Genomic DNA, 27,150 nt, shown 5'->3' on the forward strand with positions numbered 1-27,150 from the left:
ACCTTTCAAGGCAGATGAGTAAACAGAAAATCAAAGAGGGGAAGTAACTTCTGTCATGCAGCAGTATTTATTTGGGGACACATTCAAACAAGAGGTCTTCTTTGTCCTGCTGCTCTCTAGGCTCTGAGGAAATTTTTTAGCCAGGAATAATCATGCTGCTGTTAAAACCTGAAGCCTCTGATGCCACTAACCAAAGTTGCTAGGTTCTGTAAGATACGGAAAAAAACAGTAAGACATAACATCTGCCCTCAGGGGGTTTAAATTTTGGGAAGGACAGACAACCACACACACACAAAATAATAATCTTATTCTTTCCTATGGCTTTAAATACCGTCTATATACTGACAGTTCTTAAATTTGTATCTTCAGTCAAAACCTCTCCTCTGAGTCACAGACTTTTATTTCTAACTGCCTTTTTTTTTTTTGGCCGCACCATGTGGCTTACGAGATCTCAGTTCCCCAACCAGGGATTGAACCCTGGGCCACAGCAGCGAAAGCCCGGAATCCTAACCACTAGGCCACCAGGGAACTCCCGTAAATGCCTTCTTGATAACTCCACTTAAATTGTCTCATACATCTCAGTTATAGCATTTTAAAACATAAATCTCAATGATGGAACCTGCTTTTCTCTGCCATCTTCATCCCGATAGATGGTACCACTGTCCACTCAGTTTGCTCAAGGGAAAACCAGATGTGGCCACATTTGATTCCTCCTCTTTCAACCCCCACTTCAACTGGCATCTACTTTCAGAAGTTTCCCAAATGAATCTACTTTTTCTCCACTGCTCCTCAGTTCTAGTCCACCATCAGCTCTTGTCAGGACAGCTGCAACAACAGCCTTCCAGTTGGTTTTCTGCTGTCATTCTTGCCGCCCCCAACCATCCAGGCTCAGCCAGAGTAATCATTTTAAAATATAAATCAGACCATTCTTCTGTTTAATGGATTTCAGTGACTTTCCATTGCACTTAGAATAAAATCCTAAACCCTTCTCCTGGACCAGGATTTCTCAACCTCGGCACTCTAGACCTTTGAGGAAGGATGTCTTTATTGTGGAGGACAGAACTGTGCATTATAGGATATTTAGAAGAATCCCTGCCCTCTACCCACTAGATGCCAGTAGCACACACCTCCAGCCCTCACCCTGACTCGATTGTGACAACTAAAAATATCTCCAGACTTTCCAGATGACTCCTGGGGGCCAGGATTGACGCTGGTTGCAAACGGCTGCCCTGGACAAGATCCTGCCTTGTCCCACTTTTTCCCATGCATGTGCCCCACCTCCAGTTTTTCAGAACCAAGCTCTTTCTTGCCTCAATGCTTCTGCAAATGGTGTTCTCTCTACCAGAAGTGCTCTTCCCCCTTTTCCATGCAAGGCTTCTTTATTTATTTTTTTTTCTTTAGATTTCAGCTTTCAGAGAGATCTTCCCTAACCTATCCTTATCAGTCTCCAGCACTGAAACCTTTTGTTTCTTTCACAGAACTTAACACAATTTGATTTTTTTGTTCTTTTCTTGGATGTCTTTCTCCCTTATTTAACTGTAAACCACCTAAGAACTGAATCTGTTTTATTCATCACTGTTTTCCTTGCATTTAATCAGTACCTGTCATTTATGCTTAGTAAATCTGTAGAAGAAATAACTCTAAATACAAAATTTAAATTGTGTAGCACAACCTGTAAGTAGTAGATGTATTATATATATTATGTAATATATTACATTTTTTTCAAACTTATTTCTGTTGCCCAAGTAATGCATATTAATTCCATAGGTCTGAGTGTGGTTTGGTTTTCTGCATTTCTAACAAATTTCCAGGTGAGGCTCATGCAGTGGTCCAATGAACTTAATTTTATTTTATTTTATTTATCTTTTTTTTGCGGTACGCGGGCCTCTCACTGTTGTGGCCTCTCCCGTTGCGGAGCACAGGCTCCGGATGCACAGGCTCAGCGGCCAAGGCTCACGGGCCCAGCCGCTCCGCGGCACGTGTGATCTTCCCGGACCGGGGCACGAACCCGTGTCCCCTGCATTGGCAGGCGGACTTTCAACCACTGCGCCACCAGGGAAGCCCCTTCACCTCTTTTTAATTGGGTTATTTATCTTTTTGTTGAGTTGTAAATGTTTTTATGTATTTTGGATACAAGTCTCTTATCAGATATATGATTTGCAGATATTTTCTCCCATGTTGTCTCTTTACTTTTTTGATGGTATCCTTTGATGCAGAAAAGTTTTTAATGAAGTCCACCTTATTTTCTCTTTGATTGCTTTGTATTTTTGGTGTCATATCTAAGAAATTATTATCAAATCCAAAGTTGTGCAGATATGTGCTTGTTTCCTTCCATAAGTTTTATAGTTTTAGCTCCTACATTTAGGTCTTTGATTCATTTTGAGTTAATTTTTGTGTATAATATGAAGTAAGGCTCTAAACTTACTCTTTTACTTGTATATATCCAAATTCCTGGGGTTTTATTTTAATATTGTGCATATCCTTACAGTATTCAAGAATATTATACTAATTTTCTTAAATCACTGATAAATTAAAACTTTACTGAGATTTTTGAGACTTTTCCTTTGAAAAATATTTTCCTCACTACAGATTTTAAATTTACAATGAAAATGAACTCTGAGGACAACTGATTTAACAATATTCATGAGGGTATTGATTTATATTATGTTGCTCTATGACTTATTAGAATGAATACATTCTAAGTCTCAGCCCTGAGTTTACAGCATCTGAAAATGTAATACTCTGTACCTAGATTCTGTTATTAGTTAACAGTCCCACTCACTTCTTTTTGCTGACTCTTAAAACCTTATTTTTTTAGTGATGATTTGCTTTTTTTGAGTCATAAGGGAATTTAGGTAGGTGGAGATTTTCTGTTTCCTAGTTGATATGTTTGAAGTTGAAAGAGATGCTGAAAGTAATGGCTACAAAAGAGTAAAAGAAGAACTGTACACAGCTCAGTTCAGCTCTTATTCCTCACCTGTAATAGTCACAGCATACCAGCAAGCTGTTTCTATGGAGATTAATAGTTGAGAAAGGAGGAAGGAAAGAAGTGTCTATAAGATTACAGTTATAATCAAGTCACAAAGCTTGGTTCTCTCAGTTGGTGGAGACACAGAAATAGCTTTGTTATGCAAGATTATTCTTTGAAATATTTTATAATACATAAGTTTTATATAATATAGATAGATTTATTTCCTGTTCTTTTCTCATGCCATAAATGGGTTTGGAGACAGTGACCTTTTTAAATGTCTTATTTTTTATTTCTTCTCAGATGCCCACTCTACACATGGAAGGTCCAACTTTAGAGATGAAAGATCTAGTAAGACATATGAACGTTTGCAGAAGAAATTAAAGGATCGCCAAGGAACACAGAAGGATAAAATGAACAGTCCACCATCATCACCCCAGAAATGCCCTTCTCCCATAAATGAACATAATGGGCTTATGAAAGGGCAGAATGCTAGTGGTGTAAACATAGGATCAGCAAAGAACAAGTCAGGAAGGGGGAAAGGTGGTGCACAAATTGATACAGAAATAGAAGGTAACTATTTAAAATACAATATATTCTAATTGTACTTTTTATCATCATTTAACCTACTAAAAGTATATTCTAACCTTTCAGTCATTTCATCATGCCTCACATAAACTGTCGATTAATAGCCTAACACTTCTTAAATGTGACAGGAAAGTTTTAGAACCTAAATTGTTACTAGGGTATTTCTTTTTACATTTTGGGAAAGCTCAATTAATAATTTCACCTATATCTAAACTTTACTAACCAAGAGAAATTTCTCTTTGATAGGAAAACTCAAAGTTCATCCAGATTCCTTTCCTTCTTCTTTCTTTCTTTCTGGACCTAGATAAGGCTATGCTGATTTTTATCAAAACTCTTTAATCCTCCCAGCTTCTTTATACACAAGTCCTTGATAGCAACTAGTTCTGTCATTCACCAATCTATTTATATACTCTGTAGTTAGGATAGAGTATTGTCCGTTTCTTTCTTCAAAAGTTCTTTTGTTTCAAAATCCCCATGTTTCCCTTGGATCCTTCCTTCAACCTGTGACTTTCACCATATGAACTCTGAGCATTACTTCCTTTTCTTTAAAATTTCCATTCCCCATCAACAAATTTAATGCTTTAACAGCCTCTTGGCTTGCCTATTAACGTTTATCAAAATGTTCTCCCATATTTTTGAGACCTTCTGATCATTCTTTTCAGCACTGATGTTTCAGAAGAGTTAAGCTAAAGTTTCAGATACATCAGTGGTGGCTATAAGTTATGGTCAAGTCAATTATAGTCCTATTTTGGGAACCACAGTTAAGGCATGTCATGAAACAAATACTTAGTTAACTTGTTATTAAGAGGTATGAGATTGGCAAATAAGGACTTTCCAGAGAGAGAATATTCTTTACTTTTTTTTTTTAAGTAAAGTATAAAAATATACTTTCCGTAAAACTTATTGACTAGTTCAGATGTATATAGTGGTATTATAATTAGTAATCATGGTTAAAGCAGACATAGAAACTGAGGCAGAAGAACTCTAAAGAGCCACAAGCTGCTGAATATGAACTAAGAGGTAAAAACCAGACAATAAAACTCAAATACCAACCACTTGGTATATGTTTTAGAAGACATATTGGGAAGGGAGTAGGATGATTGCATTTAGGTTCATTTTTTGTTTTGTTTTGTTTTGTTTTTAAGAAAAAGATGAAGAAACTAAAGCTTTTGAAGCACTTCTTTCCAACATTGTCAAACCAGTGGTAAGTATCTTATGTATTTTCTTGACATTTATATTTAGTATATTCATATAGGATTTTGGTATATTCAGGCCTTGTTTAAAACTTAACTATATGTAAGGAATGGGTCAGTAGTGGATCAGTACAGATCTGACATAAGGTGAGATAGGTTAATCAGTGCAGCAGAATACTCAACCAAGAATTTTTAAACGAGGTTTTAATATATGCTCAATGACATTGGAAATGACTGGACCAAGCAAAGATCTAATAAGGAGTGTAGGTACAACTGATTATCATTTTTTTAAAAACCCATTTATATTATTTCCAAATTAAATATAGCCAATTAACTCCATATACAAAAAGAGTTAAAATCAAACCATAGAAGAAAGTTAATATTCCCCAGTCCTTTTTTTGTGTAGATGTAATAGAAGAAATCAGAAAATCAGAAAAAGGTATGACAGCAAAACTGGCTACATCTGCATATTTTTAGAATAGCCTAAATAAAGGCTATCATTCTAATAGAAAAAATATTTCCATCAGATAAGAAAAAAGATTAAAGTGCTTGTACAAACGGAATTTTTTTTTAATAAATGTATTTATTTATTTTTGGCGGCGTTGGGTCTTCGTTGCTGCACGAGGGCTTTCTCTAGGTGCAGCGAGTGGGGGCTACTCTTTGTTGTGGCGTGCAGGCTTCTCGTTGCAGTGGCTTCTCTTGTTGCAGAGCACAGGCTCTAGGTGCGCGGGCTTCAGTAGTTGTGGCTCGTGGGCTCAGTAGTTGTGGCGCACAGGGCTTAGTTGCTCCACAGCATGTGGGATCTTCCCGGACCAGGGCTCGAACAGCTTTTTTTCAAGAATGGTTTTGATCACTACCCAACAAAGACCACAAGCTTCCTCAAAAGTTAAAACATACTGTACATAATTCAACCACTTCTATTTTCATGTTTGCCTACTACCATTTAGTCTTTGTCAGTACTCACACGTATTTTTACACGGTCATGTCTATTTTCAGCTACTGTCTAGAAGTGGATTCAGAATGGAAGGATTGTGGGGACTTCCCTGGCAGTCCAGTGGTTAAGACTCCACACTTGCACTGCAGGGAGTGTGCGTTCGATCCCTGGTTGGGGAACTAAAATCCTGCATGCCATGTGGCATGGCCAAAAGATAAAACAATTTTTTTTAATTTTTTAAAATAAAAAATGGAAGCATTGTGTAGCAAAAAAAGAACTGAATTATTCAGGCCCTAGTCACTAGTTGAGTGACAAGTCACTTAACCTTTCTGAATGTGTTTCATCTATGAAATGAAGATAGTTATGTCTGTTTTGCCTGCTTTAGCGCATAATTATAAGGATCAAGTGAGGTGGATATAAAAGGAAATTTTACTTCTAAAGTAGCATACAAATAGAAGACATATTTCAGATGATTTCTGTATCTGTATTTTTAACCCTCATTATTCACCTCTTTCTCTAGAACCACATTTCCTGAAGCATCCTAAAGAATACCCAAGTTTGTATGTTTTGCCAACAACTAGAACTTCATCTAGAAAACCAAATTCTTCATCATTTTTCCTAAACTATTTTCTCTTCTCCATTGTTCCTCTAAAATAAAATTGGATTAGATCCCTTTAGTTTTCTAATTTCAGTATTTCCATCAATGAACACTTACTCATCCAGATTTCTCTGGCTCACAGTATCAGTATTATCTTAGATTTCTTCTTTACCTTTAATTTTCCCCATGCCAAACTGAATTGCAAGCTTTATCCTTTTTTTCGCTATAAATTTCTAGGATCTACTTTTTCCTGGACACACACACACACACACACACACACACTCATCTTTACACAGGAATTTCACAGTACCTTAATGGCAGTCCACTTCTCTTTCTTCTTTACAACTGGTTACATCCTTCTGAAACCAGCACCAGAAAACAGCATTTTTAGGCATTTTTCAGACTACATTCATTCTCCTTGATCTCTCTCCAGTGTTTGACATTGCTGATCATTTCCTTGTTCTCCTATCATCCTTTTAATGGCCCACTATCTCTCTCTCTCTCTCTCCCCCTTAGTCTATGGTTTTCATGAACATGAAATTACTAGGTAACCTTTAAAAATACACACTCACACATGTTCCAGCAGCTTACCCATTTCTTTTCTACCGAAATTATATCCCATCCCAAATCCTTTAAAATTCTATTCAAAATTCACTTCTCATGAAGTTTTCCGCAGCAACCCTAGTGTAATATTTTGTGCCTTAACATTTATATGCAAGTAATAAAATATCTTTTTTAAAGAATGAGTTGGGACCAAGAGTTATTCTGTAAAAATAGATTGTCTAGCAGTGTGTCTAATTTTTTTTTTTAAGCTATACTTGGTAAATTCAACATAGTATCCTGGAAAAGTCTATTTAGTTTAAATTTTAATTGATAGTATTCTACCAGTGTTAATTTCTTAGTTTTGACAGAAATACATCATTATATAAAATGTTAACATTAGAGGAAGCTGGGTAGAAAGTATACAGAACTCTGTATCTATACTATCTTCCCAACTTTTCTGTAAATCTAGATTTATTCCCCAAAAAAAGCCATTTTAAATATACTGTATTTGATTAATTAAGGTAAACAGATCATTTCACTCATTTGTATAGATGACACCTGGAACCTAAAAGGTTGAGAGTTTAGTATCACCAAGCAAATTAGTGACAAGTCTTCTGTCTCCCTGCTTAGTCTTTTCTCTATTGCCTATACTTCTGATGATGTAATCAGTACCCACAAAGCCTAATAAGCTTTATAATGTAGATGCCAGTTAATGCTATTAACTTACCTACCTTCAGAATACTGTTCACTTCCCTGTTCTCACAGTTTTAACACAGTTATGATCATCCCATAAAATCAAGAAACTCTAAAGGGTACAGATATATGTATGTTAGCAGTATGTTTGTTTAAAAAGGAAAGAAAACCTTACACAGTTACAGATTAATAGCCAGATGGACACTGGTTAAAACAAGGAATCACTTTTAAGTCCATTGTAAATGCAACATAGTACTGTACTGAGACTTTTTAAAGACAGCATGACATTAAATATTACATTTCCTGTGACTCAGCAGAAGCAAAATAAATACAGTAACAGTCTTCTAAACTTATTCAAGCTTTGAGAGCTTTGACAAGGAGAGAAAGTTATGCTTGTGTATAGACTGTTTATTCTGCCTAATTCAAGATAGGGGCTTCATCCTAGTAGTTAGTGGTTTTGTTTTGTTTGTTTGTTTTATTGTCTTTGACTAAGATAGTCATTAAATGTAGATAATTTTAAAGCAAGCTTTTACATTAATGTCTGGGTATTGATATAATCTGATACCTTTCTTACCAATCTTTAGTTTAAATCAAATCCCTAGACTTTTTTTTCTCTTTATTAGACTTTTTTTATAAAAGTAATCCAAAATGTAAAAATGCTATTAAGACCTCCTGTTTTTCTCTCATATCTCTCTTCATCCCACCACACATACTCACAAAATCCCCAAAGGTAAGGATTAGTACATTTTTACAGTACATTTTCAGATATTTGTATGCATTTTTTAATTTCTTTAACACAGCTGAAATCATAGCATATATATTGCTTTGCAGCTTCCGTTTTTCCTCTATTACATAGCACCAGTATATTGAGATCTCTTTAAATGTCAGCACGTACATGTCTACCTCATTATTTGAACACCTGCATAGTAATATGTTAAGAAGCTATACCAATTTCCAGTTTCTTGCCACTATTAAGAGTGCTGCGACGAGTATTCTTAAGGGTGTATATTTATGTACTTATGTAAGTTTACGGAATATTATCATGAAAAAAAATTCCTGGAAGTAGAATTCCTGAATCAAAAAGTAAACACACTTTAAATTTTTATAATGGTTCCCAAGTAGCTCTACATAGGGATTGTACCAATCTATACGCCTATCCTCATTTAAGAGACCACCCATTTCTCCAGACCCTCACCACACTAGATATATTAATCCAGTATTTCATCCATTAATTAATTTTAATCTTCCCTAACCCAGTGGATGAAAAGTAGTATCTTGTTTTAATTTACATTTATTTAATTATGAATGTAGTTAGATATATTTTATATCTTTTTATTTTAAATATTATTCAGTTATATTTCTTTGGACAGTCCATGTCCTTTGCTCATTTTTCTGTTGAGGCTTTGGCCTTTTTCTTATTGTTAGACACTTTCTAAAGTGAGGAAATGGAACCCTTTCAAGCATGTTACAAGTGGGTTTTTTCTGCCCTTCTTTTGACTGTATATGATGTTTACACTAATAGTTTTAGACAGCCCCAAATGGTCTTTAAACCTTTGTTGAACCTATCTGCCCTTGCACAGCAAATTGTATCTCATCTACAAAAGGACAGGTTTCTATTTGTGAGCCATTTTATGTAAGTAGATATATTTTATTTAAGCTTGAAACCCCATTAGATTTTTTTTACTGTTTGTTGTACACATTACAGTTGTTTCAGAGAGCTTTCAAATATTATGTTTTTGCAGGCCTCAGACATCCAGGCAAGGACAGTAGTACTTACCTGGTCACCTCCTTCCAGCCTCATTAATGGCGAAACAGATGAGACTACTGTACCAGAGCTCTATGGTTATGAAATTCTGGTCTCAAGTACTGGAAAAGATGGGAAATATAAAAGTGTATATGCGTAGGTATTTGTTACGTTTTACTCCCTGCCATTATATAAGTTAATGGTTTATCAAAAACAGCTTAAAACTAATTCTGTGCTATTTTCCCTCTTCATGCTTTTATTTTGACTCTATAAGTTGACCAGTGATAGTAATTTCAATGTAAATAGTCCAAATGCTGGCTGGTTCACATTTCTGTCTACACTCCCTTGGAATAATCACTTTCATTGCCCACATTCAGCTTTTTTATTTTTCAGTAGGCTCCCTAATAGATATTTCACTATTCACGTATTCCTGAGACATAAATATAAATTGTAGTATGTAGAAGCCAGGACCTGAAATGGAGAACTCTTACACTGTGAACTCATGCAATGTGATATTGCTCCTCTAGGGAGTTGGATTTAATTCTTATATGTACAAGCTCATATCCCATTGTAAAATGAATTTAGTGCCATTGTTCCTCATTTGTGTGTTGGTATGTTAATAATCATACTTTGAAAAAATCATAGTTCTCTTTTCTTGGTTCTAAAGCATATTATATACCAAGAAGCCTTAGGAAGTATCAGTGGCTAAAATTGTGACATTTATGATTGATGGTTGTAAAATAAATTATTTTTCTCTTCTTATTCATATAGAAATTGCTTATTCTGATGAAAAAGAGTAAAGTCGATTACTAGTTAAAATTTCACCACCAGGAAGATTGTAAAGGATGTGGTTAGCCATTTGAATGATCATTATTAACACACAACACTGGATACATCAGCCTTCTTGGTATCTTTTTTCAAAAAAATAGCTAGTGTGGGGAAGAAAGGAAAGAGAAACTGCTCCAGTGACTGTCATCTAGCAACATAAGGTTATAAAAATGTCCTATCTCCTTCTCTCTTTTGAGACTTCCTTGTGTTTATTCTATTTCTTTTTCTTAAAAGAGACAAAACCTACCTAAGAGGTAAACAGAGGGTAAAGGAGCATCAACGTAAAGGTTTCTTTTTGTGTTAATGGCTGTTCTAGTTTGATATGGCTGCTTTCTAAGAGGAAGGATTTATCTCCATTTGCAGCCTGACCAGAGAGCACAAGAGGGACATTAGTCAACCTTAGTCACCTTTTTTACCCTGCACCAATTAAGGTCTCTTTCTGAGGCTGCTACTACAACTGCTTGATTCATTAAGGTGTACTTCTATCAGTGAGACATGTTTCCTTTCTCATACGATTCACTGGCTTTGATTTGAGAAACAGGATAGCTGTGGAAGGAAAGTGGGAGGGAGGTGGGAGGTTGGAGGAAGAAGTCCATAAAGTGGAAAGAGAGAAACTTAACTGAAGGAAATGAAACAGAGAACAGTGATTTAAAAGAAAAGGAAGAGAAAACAGGCTAGTTTGTTGGCTACATACCCAAATAATAGTTGTATCAAATGATTATTTAAGAAAATATGTGCCATTATATTTGAAAATTTAATAGTGGCCATAAAAAATGCTTTACCTTAAATTATGATTCAGTTTTTTTTTATCTACTCATTAAACTGTAACATTTTAAATAAAGTTCCATGTTATATTTTAAATAAAATCCAGTAGTGGCAGACTCCTTGTAGAAATTTGGTAGGTTTGATTTCAGTAGTACATGTGTTATTTAGCATTCTAATTATATACCAGTGGATTTTTAAATAATTGAAAATGGTTCTGTTTCTTCAGTAAGCTAAGTATCTTCCCTAACTCCACAGGGGGGGGAAAAAAAGTCTGGCTTACACAATTGATTTGCTTAGCATACCTTTTTGTTTTAAAGTGGTATTCAGGTACATGCTTAAGTTCGGCATATATCTTAATTACACAAATTGCATATTAGTGCAATCTGAATGTGGTTACAGTTGGAAAAGTAAGAAGCAGTATAATTTCATAAAGTACCACAAACTGTAGTGTACATAATACATATCCTCTGGAATGCTTTATCATACAACGAAATGTTGCCTTTTTTTCCCCCAGAGGAGAAGAAACCAGTGTCACTTTAAATGATCTCAAACCAGCTACAGATTACCATGCAAAGTAAGGAATTCCTATATGTTGCTTTTATATGATATAGCATAGGGTTTGTTTGTTTTTAATGATTTCCTTAAAAGTCTAGAATATAATTTAAATATTAATTTTGGATTAAAAACATGGGTTTTGTGGACTTTGATTTTTCTTGTGGTATAATCATCAACACTTTCCAAAAAAAACAAAAACATTTAACTCAAATGTTATAATGAAGTGGTAAATCACCCTGTTTGTAGGACCTAGGGATTAGAATGAATATACAGATAATATGTATAATATAGCTGTAATATCTAATTCAGCACTGGAAAATTGTCCCAGCTTTTGAAACTTTTACAAAACAGAATCATAAATAATATTTGCTACTTACGTATTTTTACTCCGTCCTATTTTGTACAAGTTTGGGATATTAAAACTCTGAGAATTTCATAACATTTAATTAGGATAACTTAGATACTACTGTTTTGTTCTGCACCGTTCTTCTTTTATAATTTACCGAAATTATTTTATAGACTCTAGGGTCTCCCCAGCTGGGACTCAGTATAACGATTTAGTCAGTCACCTCTTTTTAAAAATAACACTTGTAGTTGGGATTATTCCTATTAAACTATTAAATTAAGTCTTCAATTATACATCCTATGGATAAACCCAAAGTATCATCCAACCTAATATTTTTCAAACTGTGGATTGCAACCATTATTGAATCATAAAATTAATTTTGTGGGTTATATTCAGAATTTTTAAAGTTAAATATCAAATGGAATAGAAAGTATCAGTATATTACCCTAGTTAAGGATATTGTTTCAGGGTACTTGTGCATGCATGCGTGTATGTGTGTGTGTGTGTGTGTGTGTGTATAAATGCATATCTCAGAGACACAGTCACAGTTTAAAATGTATTCTTACTTTCGGCAGTCAGAAAAATATGAAAGCCCCTGGCCTATTCTATTTTTCTTTCTTTTAAGGGTCACCCTTTATTTCTGATATGCATATTTTCTCAATAGAACATTTAGAGGGCATCTTACTGACTTGCCCGTACTTAAAGGTGATGCTATAGAATGGGAGGATACAGTGATTCTATCTGCAGGTTAAAACAATTTATTCTATCACCTTAGAGTCCAGGCAGAACACAATTCTATAAAGGGAACTCCTTCCGAAGCTGAAACCTTTACCACCTTGAGCTGTGAACCTGACATACCTAATCCACCAAGGATAGCCAATCGGACCAAAAATTCACTCACTTTGCAATGGAAGGTAAGAATATTCTCTAGAGTATTTCCAACTGGACATTTGTTTTCCTTTTTTTTCTTCTGTAGTATTAAACTTCATTTGTTTTTGGAGACAAAAAGGTTTAAGCTAAATTGCTCTTGCTCTTCACATGTATTAAATAGGCATTTGTTCCTTATAAAATAACACTCTTATTAGTGTTATTAACACTCATCAGTTTTTCTTACTGATGTATAGCAGAAAAGATTGATTTATAATTAGCAGCCCTTATAGTGAATTTGTGATGACACTGCAATGTGTAATTCTCAGGCTCATTACTACTTTCTATAATACTCTGTAATGACACCTTTATATCCTGAATTTTATCCTAAAATGAGATTCATAATAACTAGACTCATAGTTTTTAAAATATTAATATGTCTTAAAGGAGGAATAAAATTATTTTTAATAGAATAATATATTTTTGATATATAAATATTTGTGCCCAGCTACACAAGAAGATGTAATGAAATGGAAAGACACTAGATAGAATTGGTTATTCACACACCACAGACATCATTGTCATTGGTGACATGATTTTCTGAAATGATACCTAGGTCTTGGTAAATTTTTGAATAAAATTAAGTACAAGCTTTCCCAACTTGCATAGTAGTTGCATTTGGGGGAATACAGTAACTGTTAAAACTATACCACAAATACCTTGTAAAATGCAATTAGGGTCTAGGCAGTAATAATTATAAACAGATATTTCACCTGTATGGATGTCCAGAAGCACATTCGGAAGTCCTAGAGGAAAAGAACAATTCTTCATTGTACTGAAATGAAGGTGAAATTCTTTAGTTTTAGAGTGATTAAATACTGGGGGAAAAATGACCAAAAAAGCTGAAATTTTCACCACTGAAAATTAACAGATTGGTGAATTAGCAGTCTTAGGCGGTTGACACGTGGAGTCTAGAAGCAGAGATCCAGACAGTATGCCCTCTTGGAGTTCCTTTCAGAACACTAGTTCTTTCACTTTTTAGTGTATTACACAATATCACTTTCAGATTGTAAGTTGAGTTTTAATGAAAATGACAGGATCTATCCCAGGAGCTTAAAGCTGATAAAACCTTCTGATAAAAGGCAGTTTATTTATTTATTTTTTTAAAGGATTATAGGGCTTCCCTGCTGACTCAGTGGTTAAGGATCTGCCTGCCAATGCAGGGGACATGGGTTCGAGCCCTGGTCTGGGAAGATCCCACATGCCGCGGAGCAACTAAGCCCGTGCGCCGCAAGTACTGAGCCTGTGCTCTAGAGCTCACAAGCCGCAACTACTGAAGCCTGCACGCCTAGAGCCTGTGCTCTGCAACAAGAGAAGCCACCGCAGTGAGAAGTCCGTGCACGGCAACAAAGAGTAGACCCCGCTCGCCGCAGCTAGAGAAAGCCCACACAGCAACAAAGACCCAACACAGCCAAAAATGATAAATTTTTTTTTAAAAATTATAAAAGTCAAGAGATCTTGAGAAAAGAGATTGTTCAGTGTTCATAAAAATTTGAGTAGCATCTTGATTTGTTTTATTTTCTTGAAGTTAAAAGGATTATAGGATACGCATGTATTTCTGTATTCTCTGTGCACATTTTTCCAGGGCTAAATCCCAGAGAACATCTGCAACACACAATAGATGCCTTAGATTGGATCGTCACAATATCTTTTATAAAAGTACTAATTTGTACTCATTTTGTTTGTTTTTTGGTGTTTGTTTTAGGCACCTAGTGACAATGGTTCTAAAATCCAAAGTTTTATTTTAGAATGGGATGAGGTAAGTACATTTAAACTTTTTAAATTAGGCTAAAATGTATGCATATCCTCAGGCAGAAATACCTTTTTGTTTATGAGTCAGCTGATGGTGTTCTTAGAAACCATTACTGACCAGACTTCCCAGTGTTCTAATTGTTTTCAACTAAACCACCATCAAAGCCAGCACTTGGTTAATTAACTTGATGGAATATTTTCTTTCACATCAGCCTTAAAGGCAAGCATGTTCATTTACTGTGACTGCTTTAACAAATTACCACAAACTGAGTGGCTTAAAACAACACTTTTATTCTCTTAATAATTCTCGAAACCAGAAATCCAAAATAGCTTTCACTGGGCCAAAATCAAGGTGTCACCACAGCCGTGCTTACTCCAGGGACTCCAGAGCAGAACGCATTTCCTTGCCTTTTCCAGCTCTGGAGGCTGTGCTCATTACTTGGTTCATGGCCGCATCAGATTGCCTTTTCTCCCCCTGCTGCCATTATCACATGGCCTTCCTCTTCTGTCTTCAAGTCCTTCTCTGCTTCCCTCTTAAAAAGGACACTTGTAATTCCATTTAGGACCCACCCAGATAATCCAGGATAATCTCTCCACATCTCAAGAGCCTTACCTTAACCACATTTGTACAGTTCCTGCTACCATGTGAGGTAACATTCACAGGTTCCTGGGATTAGGATCTGGGTAACTTCGGGGGCTGTTATTCAGCCTACCACAGCAAACATACTGGGCTTTATTGTTTAGTACTTTGTTTTACTGTCATTTATATATATCATGTTCTCTTTTGCGCTGCTGCTTCACTGCAGCTAAGAGGAGGGGCCAGAGGGAGTAGAAGAAATTCCACTGATAATTTGGGAATTCAAATTGAGGCACAACCCAAGTAAGTTTTATTCCAGAAGGTCTAAGAGAATTCAGAATTAGGAAGTCTATTGCTGTATCATAGTAACTGAGAAGAAAAACCATATCATCTTAATAAATTATGACAGATATTTGATAAAATTTATCACCCATCTCATTTAAAACTCAAAACAAATTAGGAATAGAAAGGTAATTCCTTATTTGACAGTTTTGTATTAAGTGCAGTACTATCACTAAACAATAAAAGCGCTTCTAGTCAAAGCAAATACAAGTCAAAGTTGCCAGTTTTCCCCACCTTTATTTGACATTATTCAGGAAGTTACAGCTAATACAGTATGATTTGGAATCAAAACAAGAGGTAGAGCTATGGTGGCTGGGCTGGGGGAGCAAGATTATCATTTTTTAGAGATGACATGATTTTCTATTTAGATAACTTGATAGAATCAACTATAAACATGATTAAAACTAAAATTAGAGTTCAATAAAGCAACCAGATTCAGACTAAAGGTATTCTTTGAAGCAGAGGTCACCCTAACCGCCCTTTACCTCTACCACACAATAACGAGAAATGGGTAGAAAATAAAAAATGTGTTGATTTTATGTAGCATCTTAAATTTCTAAAACTCTTCAGTTGTCCTGAACTGCAGACTTTTCTCTCTCCCATCTTAATGTCTGTAATGGGATTTTTCTCTCTGTTTATACTCTTTCAGTATTAAATCTAAGCAGTAGTAGTGCCAAAATCTTTAAGGAAGTTTAGCAGCTATCTAGGTGGTTTGGGGATGGGTAGGGACCTTTTCTTGAAACTGTTTGCATAGAACTTTTCATAGGCTGAGGAAAGCTGCCAGTTATGCATATCAAAGATCAACCTATTTCCACCGCCGCCAGTCCCCCCATAGAGATTGTGGGATCCATACCTGGAAAGAGTTTCTTTTACTAAAAGCCAGAGGTTAAGCATCAGCTATGAAACAGGGTGCTTAGTTCAAGAAGCTATAAAGATGCCTGCTCTTCAGTTTTTGAATTCTGCGTTAATGAACAGTGAGTATCATATAAAAGATGTGTTATCTTAGACTTCTCTTGAGATTCATGACATGCATGTAACAAAGATGATTTTTAATGTACACTAGCTAATATGTTACTATCAATTAGGAATTAATGTGGATTTCTTCTTACAGTAATGTACAATGATATATAATAACTGTTTCTTTTAGGGAAAAGGAAATGGAGAATTTTGTCAGTGTTACACGGGCTTACAGAAGCAATTTAAAATTACTAAACTGTCACCAGCAATGGGTTGTAAATTTAGACTATCAGCCAAAAATGACTATGGTCCAAGGTAAGATACATTTTAATGTAGATATTTTAGACTATTCATTTGTATAAATTATTCATAGTCCAAATTATCCACTAAAAATTCTGCCTTAGTTATCACTTCGTTGCTATAGTTAAGATGTGTTACTAACCTAGCAAAGCTATGAGAGAATTTGTTAATTACATAAACTGCAGTTTTAAAACAATACTAATTCACTTTTAGGTATCTGACCTGGTTACCATAAAGATATTACCAAATCCAAGATATATTACTGGATTATAATTAGTTATCAAAATTATCATTTGCCCCAAAAATGTCACTTATCAAAATGAGTTCTTTGGCTATAAAAAATAACTATTTTTCATTCCTTCTTAAAAACCATTTGCTTCAACAGTGGTTTTAGTGAAGAAGTCTTATATTACACCTCAGGCTGTGCCCCTTCTATGCCAGCAAGTCCTATATTAATTAAAGCTGGGGTTACTTGGTTATCCTTACAATGGAGTAAACCCTCAGGAACACCATCAGATGAAGGAATTTCTTATATTTTAGAGATGGAGGAAGAAACTTCAGTAAGTATGTATTTTAAATATGGTATTTAAAACATTTCAGTGTGACATTAATCCTGATACAGTAAATACTGCCACAATAGTTAGATCGTTTCCCAGATGCTTTGAAACCTTGGTTGGTTACTGTTTGGGAGGGACTGGAAGTGAGGGACAACTCAGCCTTTTGTTTTCTTGATGTGTTGGAGGGGGTTTTGGTTTTTATGTGTGTTTGGATACATTTTATGCCTGGGAACAACACAGACTACACTTTAAGTATATGTGTTTTGGGGAAAATAAAAAGAGGGAAGGATCACCACAGCCTTAGACTAAGCAACTCTAAAAGATAAGAAAAGAGAATGTCTCCCTTCTCCAACTGTGTTCATGCATTGCTTCTCCAAGTGCCACAGAAACTTTGAAGAGCCTCACAGACTATATAGTGCAGCCTGAATCTAGTTACCAGTGTCTCATCTCCTGTAAGCTAGACCTGAGCTAAACAAGAGTTAGGCTGTCTTCTCCTAGTTATATATAGTGCCATAGCTTTTCAGAGTTACTTTGAAGCAATATGAGTCAAAACTGGCTTGGTCCATAGACAACTAATGAGAACATACTGTATAGCACAGGGAACTCCATTTAATGCACTGTGGTGACCTAAATGGGAAGGAAATCCAAAAAAGGGGATATATGTATATGTATAGCTGATTCATTTTGCTGTACAGTAGAAACTAACACAACGTTGTACAGCAACTATACTCCAATAAAAATTAATTAAAAAAATAGCTTGGTCCATTCTAGGTGTATACCCAGAAGAATTGAAAATACATGTTTGTACAAAACTTTGTACACCAATGTTCACAGCAGCATTAATCATAATAGCCAAAACGTGGGAATAACCGAAATGTCCCCATCAACTGATGAATGGATAAACAAAGTGTAATATATCCGTGCAGTAGAATACCATTCAGCCACATAAGGGAATGGAGTACTGACATATGCCACAACATGAATGAGCCTTGAAAACATTATGCTAAATAAAGAACCCAGTCACAGAAAACTGCATATCGTGTGATTCCATTTCTATGGGTATAGGCAAATCCATAGAGGTAGAAAGTATATTGGTGTATAAGAAAAGAGAGAAAGTGACTGCTAACCAGAAAGTAAAGTACAGGCTTTATTCTGGAACTAGGAATTAAACAATGGTTTCACAAGCTTGTGACTATACTATAAACCATTGAACTTTATACTTTAAAAATGGGAATTTTATGGTTTGGGAATTATATCTCAGTCTTTTTAAATTTTAAAAATAACATTGGGAAAGTATAAGCCTTGTCCCTGGGGCTATAAATAATGCCAAACTAAATAATGCCAAACATAAGTGACATCACAACCTGCCAGCACAACCAACTATTCATCTATTCACCTAAACACAGTTATGTGTTCAGGGAAAGTTAAATATGTTAAATAGTTATGGTTTTGTTTAGCTCTTGCAACATCTGTCTGGGAAATTCCTGTTAGTTCTAGGGATAAGCTTACTGATGGTGATGTTACCATTGTCTCTCATTTTCCCTCAACACAAAGATCTTCTCTTGGCTACTGTATTTACTGAGAATAAGTGGTCTTCCCCATCCTCCTACAAATGTTCAGTAGCATTTCTGGATCTGTCTACTCAAGATAGAAGCATCAAGGTGAAGATTACCCTCACCCAAGCATTAATCACATTGCACGTAACAGAAGATGAAGAGGACCTGAGTCTTTTCACATATTCCTTATTCCCCATATTTCTGCTGTTAGACCTCTAATGAAGACTTATTTTCCCTTTCCAGGGATATGGTTTTAAGCCTAAATATGATGGAGAAGACCTTGCTTACACAGTGAAAAATCTCAGACGTAGTACAAAGTATAAATTTAAGGTAAGCTTTGAAAGCCCTTGAAAGATTTGCTTGTTGTTCTTATTGTTCCTGTTTTAAAGGCAGGTACATGCCTCACTCCTGTGGGATTTTTTGGGGTTTTTTGCGGTACGTGGGCCTCTCACTGTCGTGGCCTCTCCCGTTGCGGTGCACAGGCCCCGGACGCGCAGGCTCAGCGGCCATGGCTCACGGGCCCAGCCGCTCCGCGGCATGTGGGATCTTCCCGGACCGGGGCACGAACCCGTGTCCCCTGCATTGGCAGGCGGACTCTCAACCACTGCACCACCAGGGAAGCCCATTCCTGTGGTTTTATTTATTTATTTATTTATTTATTGCGGTACGCGGGCCTCTCACCGCCGTGGCCTCTCCCGCCATGGAGCACAGGCTCCGGACGTGCAGGCTCAGCGGCCATGGCTCACGGGCCCAGCCGCTCCGCGGCATGTGGGATCCTCCCGGACTGGGGCACAAACCTGCGTCCCTTGCATCGGCAGGCGGACTCCCAACCACTGCGCCACCAGGGAAGCCCCCTGTGGTTTTAAATCTTAAATATTTTGGCCTTTTCAAATGAGCTTTAATAAGTTTTACTTTTACTATATAATAATGCTTCTCAAACTTTATTTAAATTCAAAACAGTCTCAATGTTTTACAGGAGTCTTATTTGCAAAACGTGAACAAAACATCTTTTAAAATGTGGATGTCAAAAAAAAATGTGGATATCATTGAACATAGTCAGAATATGCTTTTTTGGCAGGTATATCAGAAAAAAGTAATGATATTTTAATGCTCTATCTAGTGGTGCACAGTTTCAATTGTCCAGTCACTAGTAGTTACTTGATGAAGGTGATATCTACCATGTTTCTTCATTGTAAAGTTGTTCTTTTTCTCTTTGTAATAAGTATTTTGTGAATACTCTGTAGACATCTTGTTCCTCATCAAAGTTTCACCCACTAGTTTTAACACCCATTGATAATTCTTGCCTGAATCAGTTATTCAGTAATCATGATTAATGGTTGCCAAGTGGTGATTTTTTTAATTTTATCATTCCTTCTACATTTATTAATTTGCATTATACTATAAGGAAAAGCTTTCTTTTCTCATTTATATCAGTATGAACTCATGGATTCCTGTTTACTGAGTGGGTTATATTTTGTTGCTATGGCTATCAGTTATGAGGTTCAAATTGTCTTAGATTTGGGAGCCCTTGTCAGGCTGACTTCTGAATTTTTTTGACATGTCCCCACCCCATCATTCTTTGAGCCCACCCTTTCTGGAACATGGTATTTCATTCTCATCTTGTACTTTCTCTTCGTCAACCTTGATATTGGCCATTTCTCAAAGCACCTGGGTCCTTTAAGTGGACAATGGTATTTAGAAGTCAAGATCTGGGTAGTAAGTATACTTAATGCTATAAGGGTATTGGTACTCCTGGGCATCCTCTCAGTGGACAAGGCTAAGAACTAGATGTATGCGTGTTTGTCTTGTGTGTGTGTGTATACACACACACATACACAATTTACATGCACAAACACATTTATATTCTTATTTCTAGAATATCTATTTTTAAAAATCATGAGTTTGCACCAAAAACCTCCATTTAATCTAGTGCCATGGGTTAATTCTAATTTTCTCCCTTTCCTTATTTCTAACTCCCATCATCATCAGTGAGAAACTTTGCCCCACATATGTTCACAATATTTACTTATTGGATGAAACTCCTCCTCTTTCCTTTATATCCTTCCCTAGAGTCCTATTCAGGGTGCTCAAGTTTCTACTAGGCAGACGCTGCTGCTTCCACCCAACCTACCTCATGTCATTCTTGCTTGCTTGAGGCCTGGAGACTCTACGTCTTGCTCACTTGAAGCAGTAGCAAGCTTTGAAAATTCTTCTCCTATGGAGACTCCTGAAAATTCTGTATCTTTCCTAGTATTTCATCCATTCTAGGATATATTTTAGCTCTGACTTGGTTGGTGATATGCATTGCTATTTCTTGGTAGACAGTGCTTGAATTAGCTAATATACCAGTTAATATAAGCCAGCCTACATTTTTATGCAGAGGTTTTCCCCAGACTGTAACAGGATACTTATTAGTTGATAAATTCAACATTTGAATTTTCCTACCATTGCTTGTTTAAACAACTTATTTCAAATAAATGATAAAAGCCATCGTAAATTGTTCTCACTATTAAAAAGCAAAAGATAACTTTTATTACTCCTTGAGAACCTATGAAAGAAAATTTTAATGATAATGGGAAATTTGATTATGCAGTGCATAATGATTATATTTGTCATGCTTTATTTTGTATATTAGCTTCATTTTTAAAACTTCTGATAACACTGGGTCATTTTAATTTTCAAATACAGTTTTTATTATTGACAAGATTTATAAAATACCTAAGAAGTATTATGTACATTTATTCTAGTTTTCCTCTTATGGTGTTGGATTGCATTTTTGCTTTAGGTAATGATTATCATACCAGCAGATCTTCAAAAGAGAAGTTGTTAATGTCTTTATAATCTGCTAAATTTATTTAAAAATTCTGGGGGTAAGGCCTAGCAATCTATATTTTAGTAGGCTCTTCAAGTGATTCTGATGCTTGTGAAAATTTGAGAACCACTGATCTAGAGGAGGGAAAAAAATATTAGGAAATAGAAAATGGTGACTGTATGAAGTTTTCTAGAAGCTCAAACATTTATTTTGAATCTGCCATGCACTGGGTGCCAGCTGAGGTGGGGTTGAATCATTAAATCCTACTTCTATTGTTTGAGTCTTCCTTTCTAGCTTGACATTTGCAGTCTCCTCTTTCAAGCAAACATATCAAAATAAAATCTTAACACTCTAAAAGAAATCATAGAATACTAAGCAAAAGCATAAAAATATTATAATGCCGGAAGTAGTGACTAAATAGTATATTATTGTTTGTAAAGAAACAATAAGGATACGATTAACATAAAATTCTAATTTGAGCAAGTTTACCAAATGCCAGAGTTCTAGGTTGTACAGTAAGGACAATCCTAGGACACTCAAAATACTATAACAAAATTAGAACAAAAAAATTTAAAGGACAAAAGAAAAATGAAAATAAAACTTTAAAGCATAAGAGAGCAATGAGAATTCTTAAAATCATTTCAAATTCAGAGTGATAAACAACTGAACAATGCTAATTCCATCCAGTGGTTCACTTGGAAGCTGGGCTAGGACCTAGTGTCCAGATTTTCAAGAAAGAGTTAAAACCGTCAGAGACTAGTGGCCAGCCCTATGACTCTGGGCCACTAGAAAACTAATGCCTTATTTCCTGAAGTTCCTGAAAAAATATGTTTTCAAGTAGCAAGGCTTCTAAAAGTCAGGGTCTGAGTACCTTGAGCTGAGAACCCTTAGATACCTTTATTTCAGCTTGTTACTTGTTTTTGAGGCCTTCTCACAGGTGAAGAGAAATCAAAACAGTATCTGGGTCCATCAATTTCACTTATCTTCCATCCTTGAAATTTGCTCATACATCAGCATCTATGACAGTACAGAGTCACGTTCCCTCTTCTTTCTCATCTTGTCTGTTGTCATTTTATGATGTCTCCCTTTCTCCTCTGCCCTATCTAAGTGTGGCCCAAGTTTAGTCCTTAGTTCTACCTGGAATATCCCTTTCTGCCTTGGATATATCATCTCTTTGCCTTATGCGAGCTGTCATTTCTGTCCTAAAGCGTACTAAATCTCCAAACCTGTTCTGTATCACTTTCAAGCTAATTGCTCACCTTCTAATCCAAGTTATATTTTATACCTAATCTGTCTGAAACACAGCTTTGCCTCCAAAATATAATTTCCTTAATTTGCTATAAGGTTCTTTATATTCCAACCCATTCAGTTTTTTAACTGCACTGCCTTTCACTTCTTACTTGAACTGGCTCCCTCACCACACTGAATACTCATCCTTCCCTGAGCAGAGCTCACTATTTATTATTCCCTTCTGCTCCTGTACTCACATCTTTCTATTCTCTCTTACCCAATCTTCCCCTTTTCACTGCTGTTGTCTGTGAAAACCCAGTTATCACTTCCATTTGCTTTTTCAGAGCCTTTCTGGACCATTTTAGGCCATAGTAATCTTTCTTCTGTTGCCTAATTCTTTTGATATGCATATTGCCTGTCTGCATAGAATCTGCACAAAGATTCTAAACTCTGAAGGTAAAAAGTGCACCACACCTAGAGTTACAGTGCTCCCTCTGTGGTGGACAATAAATGAATGCTTTGATTACTCGTAAAATTTGGGGGAAAATACGGTTTTATACCTTACTGGCTAACTGAAGTAAAAGGCAGTGCTGACATATATAGCTTTAAAAACATAATTAGTGGACCTTATGGTTTTTATGGAGTCTGCTTTTACTTTAAAAGCTTCCTCAGACTTCCCTGGCGGCTGGGGGGCGCGGGTTTGATCCCTGGTCGGGGAACTAAGAGCCCGCATGCGGCACGGTGCAGCCAAAGATTTTATTAAGTATATAATTTAAAAATAAGAGCTTCCTCTGGAGGGGGCACTGTAGGGGTAGGGGACTAAGAGGTACAAACTACTAGGTATAAAAAAATAAGTATAAAGACATACTGTACAACGCTGCCATATTTAAAATGGATAACCAACAAGGACCTACTGTATAGCACAGGGAACTCTGCTCAATGTTATGTGGCAGACTGGATAGGAGGGGAGTTTGGGGGAGAATGGATACATGTATGTATATATATATGGCTGAGTCGCTTTGCTGTGCACCTGAAACTATCATAACATTGTTAATTGGCTAAACTCCAATATAAAATTAAAAGTTTTTAAAAAAAAGACATTGGGACTTCCCTGGTGGTGCAGCGGTTAAGAATCCACCTGCCAATCCAGAGGACACGGATTCGAGCCCTGGTCCAGGAAGATCCCACATGCCGCAGAGCAACTAAGCCCGTGCGCCGTAACTACTGAGCCTGTGCTCTATAGGCCGTGAGCCACAACTACTGAAGCCTGCACACCTAGAGCCTGTGCTCCGCAACAAAGAAAAGCCACCACAATGAGAAGCCCGTGCACCGCAAGAAAGAGTAGCCCCATTCGCCAAAACTAGAGAAAGCCCGTGCGCAGCAACAAGGACCCAACACAGCCATAAATAAATAAATAAATTTCTTTTTTTTAAAAAGACATTGTACAATACAGGGAATATAGAAAATATTTTATAATAACTATAAATGGAGTATAACCTTAAAAAATTGTGAATCACTATACTGTACACCCTGTAACTTATACATCAACTATACTTCAGTTTTTTAAAAAAATCTTCCTCTAGTTGTGAGGTTTAAGTAAACACTGTACTATGTTGAAAGTGTTTTGACCCCCTTTGAAGTCTAATTTGTAAAGCAGCAGAGTGAGAAAACATCCTGAAATTCTATCTGAATATGTGGGAGGACTGATGAGGAAGCCTGAGCAAAACTGAACAACTGCACTAAATTTTACTGAGTTCTCATGGGTTGCATGAGTTATTTGGGGTAATAGATTTTATTTAGATCCTCGTCTGTAGTGTCACGTCATAGTGGTCCCCACCTATGGCTCATTCATTCTGCCAGTAATTATTGAGCATCTGCTCTATGATAAGCACTCTTCTAAACAGTAAGAATTCAACAGTGATCAAAACAGCTAATATCCTAGTGGAAGGAATAGACGACAAACAAGCAAACAAACATTAGATAGTGATAAGTGCTATGCAAGTTAACTAAAATAGGGTGAGTTGACAGAATGACTGGGTAGTCGAGGAAGTTCTGGAAATGACATTTAAACAGATCTGAATAACAAGAAGGAGGTGGCATGTCAAGATTAAAAAGAACATTCCAGGCAAAGGAAATAACTGCTAACGTAAAAGACTCGAACCTTTCGAGTGGAGGTAGTCAGGGGTGGAATCACATAGGGCTTTGTAGATAAGAATTTAGATTTTATTCTGGTAAAATGAGAAGCCGTGAAGCTGAGAAGTGATAAAGTCCCTCTGGCTGCCATGTAGAGAATAGATGAGGTTAAGGAAAGGAATGGAAGCTGAGAAACTAATTAGTAGTATGTTACAGTCATTCAGCAAACATCAAATAAAGGAGGCTTTAACTAAGGTTGTGGTAGGTATAGAAAACAGAGAAGTGGAGGTAGAGTACAGGATTTACTAATAGATTTGACAAATAAGTTTAGAGAAAGGATCAAAGATCCTTCTAGATTTTTGGCTTGAGTAACTAGGTAAATGGTAGTAGTGCTTATTACTGATGGGGAAGAACAGAGATGGAGCAGGTTTGGAGAAAAAATCATATCAAGTTTGATACTGGACTTGAGGAACTTTAAGTTCAGTAGAAGAGATAGGTAAAAATATAAACATAGGGCTTTCCTGGTGGCTCAGTGGTTAAGAATCCGCCTGCCAATGCAGGGGACACGGGTTCGAGCCCTGCTCTGGGAAGATCCCACATGCCGCGGAGAAGCTAAGTCCATGTGCCACAACTACTGAGCCTGCGCTCTAGAGCCCGTGAGCCACAGCTACTGAGCCCCGTGTGCTCTGAGCCCGTGCTCTTCAACTAGAGAAGCCACCGCAATGAGAAGCCTGCACACCTCAACAAAGTGTAGCCCCCGCTTGACGCAACTAGAGAAAGCCCATGCGCAGCAACCAAGATCCAATGCGATCAAAAATAAGTAAAATAAATAAGAATTTTAAAATATATATGTAATTAAATTTCTGAAGTGAAAAATATAATTATATTGAATAAGTATAAATTATTATAAATATGAATTATATTTATCTATTGTTGCACAACTTAGCTTGAAAAAATGAACATTTATTTAGCTCACAGTTTCTGTGGGTCAGGAATTCAGGACAAGCCTGGCTGGATGGTTCTGATGCAGGGTTTGTATGAGGTTGCAGTCAAGATGTCATGTGGGGCTACAGTCCTCTGAAGGCTTGACTATGGCTGGAGGATGTGCTTTCAAGTTCACTCAAGTGAACTTTTTGCCAGGAGTCCTCAGCTCCTTGCTGTCTCTTGGTCAGAGGTTTTAGTTCCTCACCACATGGGCTTCTCCATAGGGAAGCTACACATACCATCATTTCTTCTACATTGTCAGAAGCAAGTCATTAAGTACAGTTCAAGGGAAGAGGAATTAACCTTTATCTTTAAAGAGAGGAAATTCAGAGAATTTGTGGGCATTTTTTTAAACCCCTGAAGAATAATAAAAGAATAAGTTAAAGCAAGCCTAAAGCCCATCAAGTATCACCAGATTATAGCTTGTTTCAGTGATGACTCTTGTTTAGTATCAAAATGTTAGACTTATACTTGTATTTTCAAGACTGATTCTAAAAGGGGATTATTTTATACCTGAATTTTCTTCATATAGGCTAAGTCCCTTTTTTTTGTTTTTGTTTTTATTTATTTTTTAAATTGGGGTATAGTTGTTTTACAATATTGTGTTAGTTTCTACTGTACAGCAAATTGGTGTTCCCTGTGCTATACAGCAGGTTCTCATTAGTTATCTATTTTATACATATTAGTGTATATAGAGACGTAGATGGATCCCTTTTTGTTTTTAATGCTGAGTCCCTTTTGAAGACAAGCAATTCTCACATAAATCATTTGACTGAGCCTAGTTGTCTCTCATCACTTTTGGTCGTTAAGCCAATATCATTAGGTATCAAACATTAATTATTTTATGTCTTTGTGTTCTCATCATAGGTTATTGCTTATAACTCAGAAGGTAAAAGTAATCCAAGTGAAGTAGTTGAATTTACTACATGCCCTGATAAACCGGGAGTACCTGTAAAGCCCTCAGTTAAAGGAAAGATACATTCACATAGTTTTAAAATAACTTGGGGTAAGATATTATGCATACTTGTATATCATTACCTTTATATTTGATTTAAATGATTTGAATATTTAGATCATTTTTAAGATACTTGAATGAATTTGTTAGCTCAAGTAAGTTCAGTAAGAAATGTGAGACTCATTTACTGTTTTGAGGATGGCTTTGTAGTCACACATACTAAGTTCAGATTTGATGGAGGAAGAACTTGGGGTCCACTGTAGAACTTTGAGCAGGGGCAGCAATGTGTGAAATGAAAGATTACTGAACTTGT

The 27,150-nt window shown here is 36.2% G+C and overlaps 1 protein-coding gene and 1 long non-coding RNA gene across 6 annotated transcripts in view; one reads left to right on the plus strand and one right to left on the minus strand.

Moving 5' to 3' along the window:
* Positions 1-27,150, plus strand: part of FNDC3A (fibronectin type III domain containing 3A) — a 162,240-nt gene that overhangs the window by 109,557 nt on the left and 25,533 nt on the right. For all 5 annotated transcript variants that reach the window (XM_067713874.1, XM_067713876.1, XM_067713873.1 and 2 more), the window contains 10 exons: positions 3,272-3,541; positions 4,702-4,760; positions 9,260-9,417; positions 11,369-11,428; positions 12,531-12,669; positions 14,388-14,441; positions 16,501-16,625; positions 16,996-17,170; positions 18,967-19,053; positions 26,750-26,888. In XM_067713874.1, the coding sequence (XP_067569975.1) occupies positions 3,272-3,541; positions 4,702-4,760; positions 9,260-9,417; positions 11,369-11,428; positions 12,531-12,669; positions 14,388-14,441; positions 16,501-16,625; positions 16,996-17,170; positions 18,967-19,053; positions 26,750-26,888 (1,266 nt within the window). The remainder of the gene's footprint in view (positions 1-3,271; positions 3,542-4,701; positions 4,761-9,259; positions 9,418-11,368; positions 11,429-12,530; positions 12,670-14,387; positions 14,442-16,500; positions 16,626-16,995; positions 17,171-18,966; positions 19,054-26,749; positions 26,889-27,150) is intronic.
* Positions 74-7,624, minus strand: LOC137211418 (uncharacterized). Its single transcript, XR_010937086.1, has 3 exons — positions 7,556-7,624; positions 6,592-6,640; positions 74-206 (listed from the first exon to the last, which is right to left on the minus strand). It is a non-coding gene; the product is annotated as an uncharacterized lncRNA (long non-coding RNA).

This window comes from Pseudorca crassidens, chromosome 18 (genome assembly GCF_039906515.1).
Source record: "Pseudorca crassidens isolate mPseCra1 chromosome 18, mPseCra1.hap1, whole genome shotgun sequence".
In the NCBI taxonomy this organism is placed as follows: domain Eukaryota; kingdom Metazoa; phylum Chordata; class Mammalia; order Artiodactyla; family Delphinidae; genus Pseudorca; species Pseudorca crassidens.